The sequence below is a fragment of the Ctenopharyngodon idella genome, chromosome 15, assembly GCF_019924925.1.
Source record: "Ctenopharyngodon idella isolate HZGC_01 chromosome 15, HZGC01, whole genome shotgun sequence".
Taxonomy (NCBI): Eukaryota; Metazoa; Chordata; class Actinopteri; order Cypriniformes; family Xenocyprididae; genus Ctenopharyngodon; species Ctenopharyngodon idella.
The window spans coordinates 34,134,225-34,151,909 of record NC_067234.1 but is presented as its reverse complement, the minus strand read 5'-3'; the positions used below and the strand labels follow the sequence as shown (position 1 = coordinate 34,151,909).

Genomic DNA, 17,685 nt, shown 5'->3' with positions numbered 1-17,685 from the left:
TTAAAGTAATATGATGTACTTAATTTTGCTTGAAACTACCCTTCCCTCTCTAAATAGTTAAATTAACACTGAAGCAGAGCTGTTAACAAGCAGAATCACTGAAGAAAAGATAATCATCCTCTGCTGAGATCTTGAGAGATATAATGTCTTTTATCTTCAGTTGATTTAATTTAAGACTGGCTAAAATCAGTTGTAGTTCTTGTTTCTCTTTTCTTCAGTGATTCTGCTTGTTAACAGCAGGTGTTCATCACTAACGCTCAAACATCACTTAATTAATTGCTTAATTATCTCATTAACTTTAACTCTGCTTCAGTGTTACTTTAACACTATTTAGAGAGGGACCTTATGTACTCCGAGCAGAGTTGATTTAACTCTGGTGATTTTGCTGTGTATGTGCATTTCCTTAATTTCTCTAGTCCAAGGGTGTAGATTTGGTTTGAACATTGGGGGGTTAAACGTTGGTATGCTGCCTTTTTTTTTTATTAAAAAAATAATATGAGTTTTATGAGTAGTGTTATTGGATAATTTATTTCTTCTATCTATCTATCTATCTATCTATCTATCTATCTATTTACAAGCATTTATGATCAATAGATCGTTTGATTAAAATGAGTCAAAATGAACACGCCTTAACTGATTACAAATTCAACATATACAAATATGAAAGGGGACATTTATTTTGAGCTTATACACTTCATAACTTTATGAAATTTATGTATAATCATTCATCAAATTCTAACATAACTCAAGTTTCAGAAATTATGTTAAATATTGAAACCGCCAGTAGGCGGCAGCGATTCGCTGTTTTAATGAGTGAGCCACTTAAATCGTTCATCCAGCCAATTCGTTCAAAAGTCAAAACAAACACAGATGTGAATAATTTTGTCATTGATAATTACAGACACTATTGAAAAATGAACTAACATAACAAACGGCTGTTTTGGTAACTTCTGTGGTAGATTTTCCAAGACGCACCTGACTCAAGTTTACCTGTTCCTGGGGCGTCTCCTAATCGACACTCAATAAATTTCCTGTTCTTTCGGAGCGTCTCCAAATCGACACTCAATAGTACTCGGAGCGTCTTCAAATCGACACTCAATAATATCTCGGTCAACGTCTTGACCCTCAAAAACCTAGTGTTCCCTAACCTGACTTGCTTCACAGCAATAACCAGAGACTCCAGTTTTTGTCCTTCAAAGCTTTAATCACAGCCAGGAGAGTTCCCATCTATTCCAGAGAATCTCTCTCCAAACAAAGGAATATAGCATTTATACAGGATATGGCATTTCTCCATGATTTATATAGGCCGTCAACCCTGCCCTTTCAATGAGGACATGCCGATGTCCTTGTAATTCAAAACGCAAAATACACATACTAAACATTTTGCCGAAAAAGCTCACAAGGTACTTTTTATATTTTTTTATTCGAAATTTTTTAAGGCTACATTGTGTGGCTAGGATACAATGATGTCATCTGCTTATGACTAGTCTATTAATGTGTACTATATATTGTTCTGATTGTACATCAAATTATGAGAAATAAAACATCTTGTCCGCTGCATAAAGTTGCGTGTGCAAATATAAAACAATTTTGATAGCCTATTTAACAACTACTGTTTTATTGTTTGATTCGGGATCATTTTAATCCAAAACGTGTAACCTGAATCAGCATATTGCCTTTTTTAAGTTTTTTTTTTCAGTATTACTTTGTCTAAATATGCAATTATGCTTCTGCTTTAGATTCTCCTACATAATGCCTTGAAGAAATCAAAAGTATAAAATCAGCAGGCCAGAATTACATTATTCCCTTTTTCCAAACTCAATACTCCAGTAGGGGGCGCAAATGTGCCTTAAAGCGGTTTATAAACTATCATAAAACGTAATAGAAGAAGATGGTCGCCCTGAGAAGAAATAACAGGAGAAATCCAAGCAGAAACAGCTGAATTCTGTGTGCTGTAATATAGTGAAGATGGAGTTTATTAAAGAGGAGATTGAAGACATGAGTGATCCAGAACCATCCAGAATAAAACATGAAGATACTGAGGAACAAATAGGTTGGTGTCCATTCTTGATTCTTCATTGTTTAATTCTAAGAAACATTAACAAAGCTTCATTTCAACAGATTGGGTGGCTGTGAAATAATAAGTAGTTTATAGATGATAAATGACAGAAAATGCATTTAAATGATCATAATCTTGTATATAATTTTGTTGTCTCATACTTGATAATTGCATACAGATACCTTGCTTTCTGCTGCTGTTAAATCACTTGAACTGATTTTAACCACATAATATTTTTATCTTAGACTGGTTGGAAGTGAAGCAGCAAAGACAAGACCTAAATGAAGTGGAGGAGGAAAGTCATATCTTCACAACTCAAGGAAAAAAAGCCAAAAAGCTGCACACCTGCTCTCAGTGTGGAAAGAGCTTCAGTCACAAAGGAAACCTTAACAGACACATAAGAATTCACACTGGAGAAAAACCGTATACATGCACTCAGTGTGGAAAGAGTTTTACTCGTACATCCGGTCTCAGTCATCATCTGCGCATTCACTCCGGAGAAAAAACATTTAACTGTGATCAGTGTGGTAAAAAGTTTATCTTGTCATCACACCTAAAAAACCACCTGAAAATTCATGCAGATGAGAGGCCTTATGTGTGTTCTCTCTGTGGAAAGAGTTTTTCATGGCTGGTGAGTTTTAAACTGCACCAGAAAACACATAATGAAGTGAGAGATCATGTGTGTTGTGACTGTGGGATGAGCTTTACTACAATTGCTCAACTGAAACGACACCAAATAATTCATACCGGAGAAAGACCTTACAAGTGCTCATATTGTGACAAGAGTTTCACTTTGTCTGGAAATCTGAAAGTGCACGAGCGAGTTCATACTGGAGAAAAACCTTTCATATGTCATCAGTGTGGAATTGGTTTTGCACATAAGGACAATCTGAAGAAACACACAAGAATTCACACCGGAGAAAAGCCATTTGCCTGCCATCAGTGTGGAAAAAGATTCATACAAAAACCACATCTTATCAAGCACATGTATTCACATTAGACAAAGCTTTACACTTGTCCCCAATGTGGATGGAGCGTCACACTTGAATATGATGCACTTGTGTGTTTGTACTGGAGAGAAAACGACAAAAAGTAAACTATTTTAAGAAAAGCCGAAATCAAACTAGAGATTGACCGATATGGGTTTTTCTATAACCGATGCCGATGTTTAGAGGTCAGGGTCAGCCGATGGCCGATATGTGCTGCCGATTTTTTGGGCCGATATCTTGAAGTTTTCCCCTTCATTTGCATGCTAAAATGTCACACTAATAATAAGTGGATGCACAACATTTCTAAACTTAACATCATTTATTGAACACTGACTTGATTTACATAAAAGTTTTAGAGCATTTATCAAGCTGAATTTTTCAAGTTTGTTGGAACATAAATGTAAACTTAAATATACATTTAAATAAAATAAATACAACTTTATAAATAAAAATCAATTAAAAACTTTGTCATGTTGCACAGCCTTGTATGCAAGGACAGTGCTAAACTCTTAGTGACTTCTGACATTCTTGACGGTTAACGTTAGACAGGTTTAATGAGGATAATAACTGTGCGACATATTTATATAGTCAGTGGTCGGAACACATCACTTTATTAGGCTGATGTCCATTTCGCATTACACAGTTGATGGAAACACACGCAGATGCGCATATTCTTGAGCTGAATTTTCATTATTGCAAGTTGGATGGAAACCCGGCTATTGTCTGCATCAAACCATGCTTCCGAACAAATGTCATACACTTCTGCGCAGTAGCGCAAATCCGCGGGGGTTCAACCAAGAAAAGGAGCCAATGGATATCACACAAGAAGCAACGTGCAAACTTTGCGGAAAAGTTATGCCGGTAAAAGCTTAACCTCGGTCAGTATTCAAAGTGAAAGTAAAAGTGACGGAGCTGCCTGACGCTGCATTAACGGAGCATGTTCTCTCAGAGACGAATTTCAACATAATATGCTGATAACGGTATATAACTGTCTTAATTTATTCCATAATTTCCTTTGTGGCCCGTACATAGTGAAAAAATTAGAAGAATAGTATTTCGTGTTAAACAGCTTGTTTTTATTTTGTTTTTTTTTTTGTTTTTTTGTTTTTTTTTGTTGGTGAAGTAGCCTAAAGCTGCTCTTATTTTTCATTTATGACTGCAGTGTTAGGAAATATTATAGACCTAATAATTTTAATTATAGGTCTAATTCATTGTATAATAGACCTACAAAATGTTTAAAACTTTTTCAAAGAGGAGCTGATAGCCTAATCTTTTATTATCCTCACAGCACGTCAGTTATGCGGTGATGCGCTGTGAAATTATTGCGGGGCAAATTTATTATGATATTAATTTAATAATAAAAGTAGCTTACCTAATAGTAATAATAATAGACTAGAAGAATGTAACAGGCTTACATTAATTGGAAATGCCAAATCCTCTTAATATTGCCAATATTTGTCGGAGTAACGTAGCCCTCAATCACGCTGCAGTGTTTGTGAGAGCTGCCGAAATTCTCCGACTCCGATACAGGAAAAATAAAACAGAACTTATAACATTGGGGCTAATATGTTAGCAAGCAAGCTGCTGGTAGTTTTGGACTACAGTCCTTAAAGTTAACTACAAGTAAGCGAACCTTCAACCAGCTGTAGCATTATGCCAGTTCCCGACGGTTCTATGCTATCCGTTGTTTCTTTCACTAAGTTAAGCAACACTTCATAGTTTACTAGTAATATACAGTAAATATATGGCCATAGGACTTTGAAATATCAGAATTTAAGCCTTAGGCTACCTTTATCTCCCAGGACTGCTGTTGAATCTTCCAAAAGTTTCAATTCACATGCGGTGGCAGCAGCACATTCCACCGCACCAATAACACAGGGCTGCCCGCGGACGTGCCTGGCTTTAAATCGGCGCTACTAAACACGGATATCGGCCGATGCCGATATATTAAAAAAAGACAAATATCGGCCCGATATATCGGCCGACCTCTAAATCAAACCTACACAAAGATTTAAACATAAACTCATGAGTGTGTGAACGGATTTATAAAAGTCTAAAAACAAAAAAATGCTTTATCATTGATCGATTCCTTATAATCTAAAATATCAAACACAAGCCAAATATCATTTGTTATATGCCTACCTTTCATAAAGCCAGACTGGGAAACAGACAATCACTTCTAAGCATGGTTTCAATCTATTTTCAATCTACAAGTTATGATCTGAATTATATAAAATAATTGGGCGCCAATAATCTTTTTTTGGAGAATCTTTGATGCAGGTTATACAATGTGCTTTCATGATTTATTATTGAATGCCAAATTTGAAACTATCACTTATTATGTACTTTGGGCAGGCAATAATATATAATAATAATTTAAAAAACAAAAAACAGGGAAGTGGGCCAAATTATTTGCCAAGCCCCGGGGGATTCACCGGTGCTCCCAATGGTCAGTAGGCCAGGTGCTGATATTTGGGAAAACAGGGGCCTCATTTATAAAATGTTGCGCAGAAAACATCCTAAATTTGTCTTACAATCATTTCTCTGACGTGCGTATGTGTGATTCATCGAATTAACGTACACACAGAAAATGAGCGTACGCCTCTCTTTCAGATGCGAAATCTCTAAATCGCAAATGATCTTGAACTTGCACGCATTTTAAATGACACCTAATTAATGTCATTTACATATAAAAGATCATCAGTCATCGTCCAAATCCTTGGCGAGCTGCAAGAATAGCATAGATTTCCAAAAACCTGCAGTAATCTGACCAGGAAAAGTGTGTACATCTGCTCAGACCCTGACATGGCTCTAAGCACTTTTCCACGTCAAAGACCGTTTTTATAAATATGAGCGTTGGCATGGATTTAAGCGTACACACACTATAAGATCAAATCTGTGTGTATGCACGCTTTTTAAATGAGGCCCCAGCACTTTTGCTTGTTGATTGTTTTGTATTGTTCCTACATCATATAAATATATTTTAAAAAATCATCACAGGTTTGCTCATTGGACCTGTAAATAATGCAAATGGATCAACAGTTTGTTTATTGTTGAATATTTTACAGCTTCTGTTATTTTTTACTACATCCACAAAATCTGGTGAACTGAAGCTTCAGTACTTTATTGTTCGTAAGCAGTCAATGTATGATACAACCCTGATCATTTGGTTTACAATAATGCTGTACATCCCAAACATATTTATCACCGTATTAAGACAGAATGTTTAAACTCATTAATGTGATTAAAACTATATTAAAACTGTGTTCATTAAATAGATCAATCAAGACAAGATGTTGTTTCTGTTTTATTTCTCATAATTACATGTGCTATCAGAAGGCAATATAGTACACTTAGTAAATAAGTAAATGACTTGAATATTTGTAAAGCCGGATGCACACTGCACGATTTTCACCATGATTTGGTCGTCTTGAGACGAATTTTGAAGATACTAAAGGATTCCTCTAATCCTTGGCTAAAATCTGTAGTCTTTAGTTTGACATGTTCACCGACAGCCAATTAATGACCGTTGCGATGAAATTTTTACCTCTGACAAAATTCTGGCAGTGTCAGAAGATGTGGCACACAGACTTCTCTTACGACGACTGTCAAATTAACTTGTTTTTCAAGACAAGCCATGATCAAAATTAATGCTCGAGATTTCTTTGTTTGCCACCATTTCAGTCCTGCGTGTAATGCAGCTTCTAGTCACCGAACGCGTATGGGTTGATGATGTAAAACACAGACTGTCGTACAGTCTGACATAATTGACAGCTGAGAGTGTGACATGAGGATCACGTTCATACAGTGTGACAAGCAAAAATTGTAAAGGACTATTATAAATCGTACAGTGTGTACCCGGCTTAATTCAAGAAAGAACTGATTTTATTTACACTGTAAGAGTTGTTGACTGGTGAAGCTTCAACTCTTAAGTCTTTCTAGTTTTCCAAGCTTTTCAAAAACAAAATTAAACTGATATTGTGCTTTTAGGATAAACTCCATATTTTATCTCGCACCGTTTACTTGAATGTATTTGACATGAAAACGAATTATGCTCACTTGCAACATTTTTTCATATGATTGTAAAGACTTGACAAATGTTTAAATCTCTTCTCACACTGAGTACAGTGGTACGGCTTCTCTCCAGTATGAACTCGCTCATGTACTTTTAGAGATCCTGACCGAGCAAAAGTCTTGTTACAAGATGAGCACTTGAAAGGTTTTTCTCCAGTATGAATTCTTTGGTGCTGTTTTAGTTGACTAGATTTAGTAAAGCTCTTCCCACAGTCACAACACACATGATCTCTCACTTCATCGTGTGTTTTCTGGTGCACTTTAAAACTGTCCATCCTTGAAAAACTCTTTCCACAGAAAGAACACAAGTGAGGCTTAACACCTTTATGAACAATTAGGTGTTTTTTGAGATATGACGATGAAATAAAATTTTTACCACACTGATTACAGTTAAACGGCTTATCACCAGAGTGACAGAGCAGATGGTTACTGAGAGCTTTGGTACATCTGAAACTCTCTCCACACTGAGTACAGTGGTACGGCTTCTCTCCAGTATGAATTCTTTGGTGTTGTTTTAGTTGACTAGTTGCATTAAAGCTCTTCCCACACTCAAAACACACATGATCTCTCACTTCATTATGCGTTTTCTGGTGCAGTTTAAAGCTGTCCTGTCGTGAAAAACTCTTTCCACAGAGAGAACACACATAAGGCCTCTCATCTGAATGAACTTTCAGGTGAGTTTTTAGATTTGATGATGAAATAAAATCTTTACCACACTGATCACAGTTAAATGGTTTTTCTCCAGTGTGGACGTGCAGATGATAAATGAGACCTGATTCACCAGGAAAACTCTTTCCACACTGAGTGCATGTAAACGGTTTCTCTCCAGTGTGAACTCTTATGTGTCTTTTAAGGACTCCTTCATTTTGGAAACACTTTCCACACTGTAAGCAGGTGTGCAGCTTTTTGGCTTTTGTTCTTTGAGGTTTCAAGTCATGTTTCTTCACTTCATTCAGTCTGTGTCTTTGTTCCATCACTTCCAACTGGTCTAAAATAAACATATTAGGTAGTTAGAATCAGTTCAAGTAGGGTAAATGTGAAAATTCAAGTGAACATTTAGCAGAAAACAAGAGATCAGGTATCTGTCTGTGTGATTATTAAGAATCAGATCTTTGATGAGGCAAAGCTTAGTTCTGTCATTCACTTGTTAATACAATTAAAATGTGTTTGACAACTACTCGATTATCATCATATAGATGCATTTCTGTATCATTTATCATTAATATTCTGCTCAGTAATTCACATCTACCAAAGCAGTCAACAATATAGACTCAAGAATGGACACCAACCTGTTTGTTTCTCAGTATCTTCATGTTTTATTCTGGATGGTTCTGGATCACTCATGTCTTCAATCTCCTCTTTAATAAACTCCATCTTTAACAGTCACACAGATTTCAGCTGCTCCACCTGGAGTTTGTCCTTTTCTTGTAGGATGATGTGAATATTCCCAGTATTTATTGTTGTGGGAGGGACACTAGATCTGCCAAATTCAGACAGAAGATACTGAATGTATACTACAATTAAGTGAACATGCGTTTCGTCCTAGAAAGAGAGTATCTTGGTGTGGTTTTATATAAAATTTTATTACTAAACCAGGGCCCATAATGCGTTTCATTACATTAATAGTTAAACACTAGAGCCGATTAACGTCAAACTATTTAAATTTGGAACATTGCTCACATGCAGATTGGAAATAAGAGCGAAAATATTCGCCAAGTCTTTTTTTTTTTTAATGGTCGTTAATCAGTTATCAACAGCGTTCAGCTTGAACTACTCTCTTCTGCGCATCCTCAGTCAGTGCGAGCGATGTCACGACTTCTTAAAGGGGCCGCACATTCTTAAGCAAATCACATCGCTGCACTGGTATAATGCAAAAAATACGCTATAATCATAATAATGGCTTCGACAGTCTAGTCACCTTCTTGTTTTTCAGCTGTACATGCTTGCATCCTAATTAGTCTTCTTTTGTATGTTACATTTGTACGTTTATATATATATATATATATATATATATATATATATATATATACACTACATCTTATGATGCTTAAATTGAATCCATGAAAATAATAAGTATATCTAAATTAATTATATATATATATATATATAGTACATTAAGTTTATTTAATAGTTTTAATGTAGGCTAGTGCAAAATAGTGTGGGAGGCACAGTCTAAAACTTTTTTAAAGTTTTAGTTTATTTGTACAGAGACTTTACAGTTTACTGGAATCTTTTAAATAGTAAATAAAGAAAATAATTGTATTTCTCAGTTTGTTTGCCGTTTTAACTTATTTTCTAACTACAGCCACCAAATCTGGTGAACTGAAGCTTTGGTACTTCATTGCTCTTAAACAGTCAATAATGACGGATAAAACAGGACACCAACCTCTTTGTATGATACAAGACCTGATCATTCAGTCTGGTATCATTTTAATAATACAGTACATCTCAAACTTATTTAGTACAGTATTGTTTGAAACTAAATTCATTCTCAGTCAATAATGGCTCAATCAAAACAAGATGTATATCCTCTTATTTCAGATCTCTATATACTGTAGAACACATTAATAGACTAATTAGTGAAAAGCAAATTACATTAATGTATTCTAGACACAACCCAGCCTAACAGAATATACAAAACTGCATAAAAATTACTTTTACTGTAAGAGTTGTTGACTGGTGAAGCTTCAACTCTCAAGTCTTTATAGTTCTCAGAGCATTTCAACAAATTCACACAAAATTAAACTGTATTTGCAAAAAAAATTAAAGTTAGTTATTGAAGTTATAATGCATTATGATATTTATTTATATGAATAAGAAGGCTTGATGAAAATAGAAAACTCTCTCCACACTGAGTACAGCGGTTCTCTTCAGTATGAAGTCGCTTATGTGTTTTCAGGTGTCCAAACTGAGAGAATTTCTTGTCACAATATGAGCACTTGTAAGGTCTTTCTCCAGTATGAACTCTTTGGTGCTGTTTCAGATGACTAGATGCAGTAAAGCTCTTCCCACAGTCACAACACACATGATCTCTCTCACCGGTGTGTATTTTCTGGTGCAGTATAAGAGAGTTCCGCCATTTAAAACTCTTTCCACAAAAACAACACACATATTGTCTCTCATTTGTATGCATTTTCAGGTGTTCTTTTAAATTTGATGATACATTAAATCCTTTACCACACAGATCACAGTTAAATGGCTTTTCTCCAGAGTGAACGCGCAGATGATTATCGAGAGCAATTTTACTTTTGAAACTCTTCTCACACTGAGTACAGTGGTACGGTTTCTCTCCAGTATGAACTCGCTCGTGCGCTTTCAGGGTTCCAGAAAGAGTGAAACTCTTGTCACAATATGAGCACTTATAAGGTTTTTCTCCAGTATGAATTCTTCGGTGTTGTTTCAGATTGCCAGCTCTATTAAAGCTCTTCCCACAGTCAAAGCACACATGATCTTTCACTTCATCATGTGTTTTCTGGTGCAGTTTACAATGATCCAGTCGTGTAAAACTCTTTCCACAGAAAGAACACACATAAGGCCTCTTATCCAAATGAACTTTCAGGTGTTTTTTTAGATTTGCTGATAAATTAAAATCTTTACCACACTGATCACAGTTGAATGGCTTTTCTCCGGTGTGAATCCGTAGATGATTTTGGAGTCCAGATATATATGTGAAACTCTTTTCACACTGAGTGCAGGTGTGCAGCTTTTTGGCATTCTTTCTTTGAGTTTTCAAGTTACGTTTTCCCTCCACTTCATTCAGTTTGTGTCTTTGCTCCATCACTTCCATCTGGTCTGAAATAAACATATTAAGTCAGAATCAGTTTAAGAAGGATAAATGTGAAAATTCAAGATTTAATAGCAGAACACAAAAGAGATCAGATATCTGTATAAAGTATCAGATATTTGTTGTGGCAAAGGTTAGTTCTGTCATTTGCTTGGTAATACAATCAAAATGTTCATGACAATTGCTATTATGCAAGGTTATGATCTATTTAGATATTATTTATCATCCCTACATTGTGCATTTTACAGCAACTAAATCTGTTTAACTTAATCTTGGTAACATTATTTTTTCAGCAGTCAACAATGAAGAATCAAGAATGGACACCAACCTATTTGTTCCTCGGTATCTTCATGTTTTATTCTGGATGGTTCTGGATCACTCATGTCTTCAATCTCCTCTTTAATAAACTCCATCTTTAACAGTCACACAGATTTCAGCTGCTACACCTGGAGTTTGTCCTCCTCTTGTAGGATGATGTGAATATTCCCAGTATTTATTGGTGAATTGTTGTGGGAGTTGTGATCATGTGTGATTCCAACACAAACAAGACCAGATCTGGCAAATTTGAAAAGAAGTTACTGAATTTAAATAGAAATACTTAAAATACAATGAAACCTATGCGTACACAGGGTATTTTGTATGGTTTTATTTGCAATAACAATGCTAAAACAGGGCATATGATGCATTTCATTACGTTAGTACTTACATCAACTCTGGAGCGGAATCGGCCAAATATGTAAATTAGGAATATCTCCCACATACAGACTGCAAATATACGGCATTCAGCGACAGTTTTAGCTCGAACCGCTGAGATTTTCAGCACTCGTGTCTCGTGCTACTTTCTTCTGCTTGTTTCGTTTGTTCCCTTGGATTTGACAGGGTTGCCAGAACTAGCGAAATTGCCAATAAAAAACAGAACAAAAAAACAGGCCAATGGCTCTAGCTAACCCAACACTGGGAAAACCGCGGACTTGGCAACCTTGATTTGCAAAGCAAACTCTTTAGCGTATTGCTGCCACCTACTGGATATTAGTAACACACCCACACATATATTCATATCAGGCAATTTGACGAATATGTTTTCATTATTACTGGGATATAAACGTTAAATTAACATTTATAGATCTATTAGCATTTCACATATTTCAAATTAGATAAAACTAAATTGTCAGTGCATTTGTTACATTAGTTATTCAGCATTTCAATCCGATGAAAATTGAGAAAGATCGAGTTAAAGACTTTTTAAAGCTGCATTTAGCGTTACGCGGCAAAAGAATCCGAGATTCCGTTTCTTCAGATTTTGCTCTAAACATAAACTAAGCATGCTATAGAAAGTTTTGCATGTCTAGACTTTGTTCACACAAGATATAAGCATATTAATCATAATGGAGAAAACGTGTTTTTAAGTTTTTCCATTCAAGTGATTTTAACCATTTCAAAGCAAGACGTGAAAGAACTCAGTTCAGTACTTGTGCGCTGTTTTCTGTGCATGCGCACACATCCAAAACGCGTAAACACATAGGGTGCGTCTCAGTCAGCTCCCTAGTTTAGTAGTCAGGGCACTGATCAGGGAGTCAGCCATTTTAAGAGCTGTCTCAATCGCAAAATCCTTCCAGTGCACTGAAATGTTTGCTCCCTTAAAAGTCCTAAAAAGAGGTGCAACATCACAAAATTACCAAGGTGCATGGATGGAAAAAACGTTTGTTTATTTTAATGAACAATACCAGCAACACTTGTGAAATAGAGAGGTCAAAATAATCAGTGTGGCTTAAAAATACTGTTTATTTCACCACCAATGCATTTCGGCACACAGGCCTTCATCAGGGCTAAAACGGGCTAAAATGTTTAGTGAGCCAGGGTCTTTACTGTCCTTACCAGTGCCCGAATTTGTGTTCACAACTGATTCAGTCGCATCTCAGACTTCTATATATCCTAATTATTGTTAATATGTAATTCATTATTTCCAGGAGCTCTTTGCTTCTACCTTCAATCAAACTGCTAACAGTGATTATAAATTAAATTGCCTAAATTATTACATTATTAGCTAACTGCATTCTCTAAATTGTAATGTTAACATGCATTCTCTGTAAAGCTGCTTTGAAACGATACGTATCATGAAAAGCACTATACAAATAAATGTGAATTGAACTGTTGCTGTTTTCACCTCATTTATTATTGTCATGCCTGAGATCTTCTGAAAATTGGCTGAGTTGAACTACAAGATCATCTCTTGTGAAATCAAATCTATTACCACCTCTGAACAGAATCAAATATCAGACTACAATATATTAAAGGAATAACACATTACTTAAAATCACACAAAAACAAACATGTTGTCAGTTAAATAGTCATTTTATTTTTGTTATTATACATAGCCTATAATTGAAGAGAAATGTGTAGGCAATCTATAAAAAACATGATTCAAAAACTCCATATTAAAGTTAAATCTCAAATTTAAGGAATCGTTTTATACTTATAAATGGCTGTTTGTTGGTTTTTGTTACATTTGTTTCCGGACTCTTTTAATTTTGGATCAGAGATTACAGTGATCACACACTTTTGCTGCTCTCCAAGATAGAAACACATCCATAAATCTCATTGTATTTCACAGCAAGGCTAGTTCAACTACACATTTAATTGAATTTAATAACTCCATATACTGAATCTCAAATGATTTTCTTGAACGCATTAGATCTGAGGATAAATATTTGCTCAGTGTGACACATGACAATGGTTTTTAATATGAATCTTTAAAGTCGTTGATTGGGTGAAACTCTCTCCACAATCAGTACAGTAAAACGGCTTCTCTCCAGTATGAACTCGCTCATGTGCTTTCAGGTTTCCAGACTGAGTGAAAGTCTTCTCACAATATGAGCACTTGTAAGGTTTTTCTCCAGTATGAATTCTTCGGTGCCGATTAAGCTGGCCAGCTGCAGTAAAGCTCTTCCCACAGTCAAAGCACACATGATCTCTCACTCCATTATCTGTTTTCTGGTAGAGTTTAAAACTGTTCAGCCATGAAAAACTCTTTCCACAAAAAGTACACAAGTGAGGCCTCTCATCTGAATAAACTTTGTTCAGATGTGATGATGATCTAAAGTCTTTACCACACTGATCGCAGTTAAATGGTTTTTCTCCAGAGTGAATGCGCAGATGATTACAGAGACCTCTGGAAGATTTGAAACTCTGCCCACACCAAGTACAGTTGTACAGCTGCTCTCCAGTATGAAGTCGCTCGTGTACTTTCAGGTTTCCAGACACATTGAATCTCTTGTCACAAACGGAGCACTTGTAAGGTCTTTCTCCAGTATGAATTAGTTGGTGCCGTTTCAGTTGAGTAGGTGTAGTAAAGCTCTTCCCACAGTCACAACACACATGATCTCTTACTACATTATGCATTTTCTGGTGCTGTTTAAAACCATCCAGCCGTGAAAAACTCTTCCCACAGAAAGAACACATATAAGGCCTCTCATCTGAATGAACTTTCAGGTGACTTTTTAGATTTGATGACGAATTAAACTTTTTATCACACTGATCACAGTTGAATGGTTTTTCTCCAGAGTGATGGAGCAGATGATTATTGAGACCTGATGCTTGAGTAAAACTCTTTCCACACTGAGTGCATGTATACGGTTTTTCTCCAGTGTGAACTCTCATGTGGGTGTTAAGGTTTCCTTTTTGTCTGAAACTCTTTCCACACTGAGCACAGGCGTGCGGCTTTTTGGCGTTTGTTCCTTGAGTTTTTAAGTCACATTTCTCCTCCACTTCATTCAGTCTGTGTCTTTGCTCCATCGCTTCCATCCAGTCTAAAATAAAAATATTAAGTAGTTAGAATCAATTTAAAATTCAAGTAAACCCTGATTTCAAGGGATAGTTCACCCAAAAGTTAAAATACTGTCATCAATCGCTCACCTTCATGTAGTTTCGAACCCATAAGATTTTTTGTTCATCTTTGAAAACACAAAGATATTTCAATGAAACCTGAGAGGTTTATGTATAAACCTCATAAAGGCATAAAGGCGTCATAAAAAAAATCTAAATGAATCCATGTCTTGTGATGAGATCTAATTGCTTTATATATCAACAAATTTAATTTAGAGTTATATATATAAACAAAGTCACATACATAGACTGCATCAAATATAGTAAACAAGTATCAGATCTATGATGTGTCAATGGTTAGTTCTGTGTTTGACAACTGTTGTGATCATTTAGATGCATTTCTTTATTCATTTACTATACTATATTGCTCATGATTTCACCAAAGCTGTCATAATGAAGAATCAAGAATGGACACCAACCTATTTGTTCCTCAGTATCTTCATGTTTTATTCTGGATGGTTCTGGATCACTCATGTCTTCAATCTCCTCTTTAACAAACTCCATCTTTACCATAATATGTCAGACAGATTGCAGTTGTTACTTCTTTGTTTTTCCCTTGTAGAATGATGGGGTATTATCAGCATATGCTGAATTGTTGTGGCTGGAAGTCAGTAATGAATGACATCCTGTGCTGCTTGAAGAAACAGACCTGCTGAAGTTAAAAAACAATAGATGTTTATAAAACTGATTCACATGTTTAGTATTTCTGTTTAATTGATTCCTTTATTTTGTGTTTATTTATTTTGTATTTCATAGTTTTATCCGTCTTATGTAATTGTATTAGATCTTCATTTTTATTAAGCTTTTGTATGTCGAAAATAAAATATATGCTGTGCTGATAGCATCTTTATTTTATCTTTCACTAAAATTAAATAGCTGAACACAGCAAACTGGATTGTAATAAACACTAACACTTTATTTTAGTGTCCCAATTACATGTATTTATTTAAAGTAATAACAGTAAATTATGCATAATTACAAGCAACTAACCCTAAATCAAACCCTAACCCTAATTATATATTAAGGGCTCCTTAAAGTGTCACCCAATGAATCCATTAATTCATTTGTTCATTCGTTCATTCATAGCAGTGAATTTAGTTTAGTTATATAACTCAAAATAAAATTAATTTAATAATGATGAAAGAGGACATTCAAAGTTGATATTCTGATAGAAACAAACATTTATAAATACAGAGAATGAATGAATGAATGAATGCATGATTAGTGAAGCTCGAAACATTGCCTTTTATTTACACAGTTATGCAGTTGGTAAAAGCTGACACTGCAAAACGGAATGAAATAGAAATAGCTCAGATATTAAGGCACTGAAACCAACTTGCTAACATGTAAACACAACAAAGTGAAAAAAAAATCACATAGTTGAACGCGAATGTTTGTAAACGGTAACCATCTGTTTTAGACAACGGTTTTTTTGTTGTTGTTGTTGTTTACTTATATATTATTTAAAGCGTTTATTATTTAAAGTATCGGTTTTACCTAGTTGTTGTTGTTGTTTACATTCCTCGTTCTCTTTCTCTCATCTCGTCTCATCTCACCCTGCCCCAAACGCTCTCTCAACTGTCGTAAACACCTACCGTAGTCACTGAGCAGCAAACGTTAGTCGCTTGTTTTCCTCCAGGTGGCGCTCGATGACTCACAAGTCAAGTCACCTGTATTTATATAGCGCTTTTTACAATGCAGGTTGTGTCTTAGGGTACTGCACACTGAACTTGTGATCGGTATGACATCTCTTCGTTTACTGCTACAAACTGCCCTGGTGAAAACATACTATAGTAATTTATAGTATACCATATATATTATAGTATTTACAACACTTTGTTAATGAATGTTACAGCATAGGCTACTGTAGTATTAACTATAGTGAATTGAAAAACTGTAATAAATACTGTAGTATACTTTAGTTTTTACTATAGTAAACTGTAGTGTATATTGTAGTACCCTATAGTTTTAGAAAACTTAGTACAGTATTGGGAAAAGTAATTTGTTTATATTACTAAAGTTGTTATGTTACCACAGCAACTATAGAATTACCACAGCAAATTAATTCAAGTACTTATAGTATGGTTCAAAAACAATAGTATTTACTATAAATTACTATAATATTTATTCACCCTGGTGATAACTGTTAGATAAGTATGATTTGAACCATGCCAAAGCAATTCCACTAATGCCAACATAATTTTCGAGTCTATTCAAATAATGCTGTGGTCGATAATGTCAAAAGCAGCACTGAGATTCAGTAACACTAGTAGAGAGATACAACCACGATCTGATGATAAGAGCAAATCATTTGAAACATTGAGCAGTTTCAGTACTATGGTACGGTCTAAATCCTGACTGGAAATCCTCACAGATACCATTTCTTTCTAAAAAAGTAACATAGTTGCAATGATACTGCATTTTCTAGTATTTTTGACAGAAAAGGTAGATTCATGATCTGCCTGTAATTGATTCATTCTCTAGGATCAAGTTGTGTTTTTTTAATAAGAGGTTTAATAATAGCCAGCTTAAATGTTTTCGGTATCCTAGTCACATGAATCAATGATATTAAGAAGAGGATCTATGACCTCTGGAAGCATCTCTTTCAGTAGCTTAGTCAGTATAGGGTCTAACATACATGTTGATTTTGATGATTTGAGGAGTTTAGACGGTTCTTCCTCTCCTGTGGATGAATAGAGTTTTTCGTCAAGGACACTATAGCCTGATGCACTGTCTGCCGCAATACTGTAGTAGACAGTTGCTTAGTTATAATTTTCTCTCTAATATTATTAATCTTGCAAGTAAAGAAGTTCATAGTCATTACTGCTGTGCTGTTTGGAAACATCAGAAGTTGAAGCTTTATTTCTCGTTAATTTAGCCACTGTATCAAATAAATA

At 35.2% G+C, this 17,685-nt stretch overlaps 4 protein-coding genes across 7 annotated transcripts in view; all 4 read right to left on the bottom strand.

Moving 5' to 3' along the window:
- Positions 1–17,685, bottom strand: part of LOC127495755 (zinc finger protein 239-like) — a 62,032-nt gene that overhangs the window by 9,568 nt on the left and 34,779 nt on the right. The window lies entirely within an intron of this gene.
- The window catches only part of LOC127495752 (gastrula zinc finger protein XlCGF8.2DB-like), a 65,808-nt gene continuing 54,269 nt past the window's right edge, over positions 6,147–17,685 (bottom strand). The window contains exons 2-3 of the mRNA XM_051862998.1: positions 8,412–8,529; positions 6,147–8,110 (exon numbers count right to left, since the gene is read on the bottom strand). Of these exons, the coding sequence (XP_051718958.1) occupies positions 7,104–8,110; positions 8,412–8,496 (1,092 nt within the window). The 5' untranslated portion in view covers positions 8,497–8,529 and the 3' untranslated portion in view covers positions 6,147–7,103. The remainder of the gene's footprint in view (positions 8,111–8,411; positions 8,530–17,685) is intronic.
- LOC127495739 (zinc finger protein 436-like) overlaps positions 9,509–17,685 on the bottom strand; it is an 83,947-nt gene continuing 75,770 nt past the window's right edge. The window contains exons 1-3 of one of the 2 annotated variants that reach the window (XM_051862963.1): positions 11,613–11,857; positions 11,235–11,461; positions 9,509–10,914 (exon numbers count right to left, since the gene is read on the bottom strand). In XM_051862963.1, coding sequence (XP_051718923.1) covers positions 9,905–10,914; positions 11,235–11,319 — 1,095 coding nt within the window. In that variant the 5' untranslated portion in view covers positions 11,320–11,461; positions 11,613–11,857 and the 3' untranslated portion in view covers positions 9,509–9,904. Of the gene's footprint in view, positions 10,915–11,234; positions 11,462–11,612; positions 11,858–17,685 lie in introns of those variants that run through there. The other variant, XM_051862962.1, reaches the window with a different exon arrangement.
- Positions 13,240–16,396, bottom strand: LOC127495737 (gastrula zinc finger protein XlCGF8.2DB-like). Of its 3 annotated transcripts, XM_051862955.1 has the most exons (4): positions 16,286–16,396; positions 15,208–15,440; positions 14,819–14,856; positions 13,240–14,712 (listed from the first exon to the last, which is right to left on the bottom strand). In XM_051862955.1, the coding sequence occupies exons 3-4, from the start codon at positions 14,838–14,840 to the stop codon at positions 13,619–13,621; spliced, it is 1,116 nt and encodes a 371-aa protein (XP_051718915.1). In that variant the 5' UTR covers positions 14,841–14,856; positions 15,208–15,440; positions 16,286–16,396; the 3' UTR covers positions 13,240–13,618. The 3 variants fall into 3 exon arrangements, with proteins under 3 accessions (XP_051718915.1, XP_051718913.1, XP_051718914.1); XM_051862953.1 differs by lacking the exon at positions 14,819–14,856; XM_051862954.1 differs by lacking the exon at positions 14,819–14,856 and having other exon boundaries at positions 15,208–15,437; positions 16,286–16,364.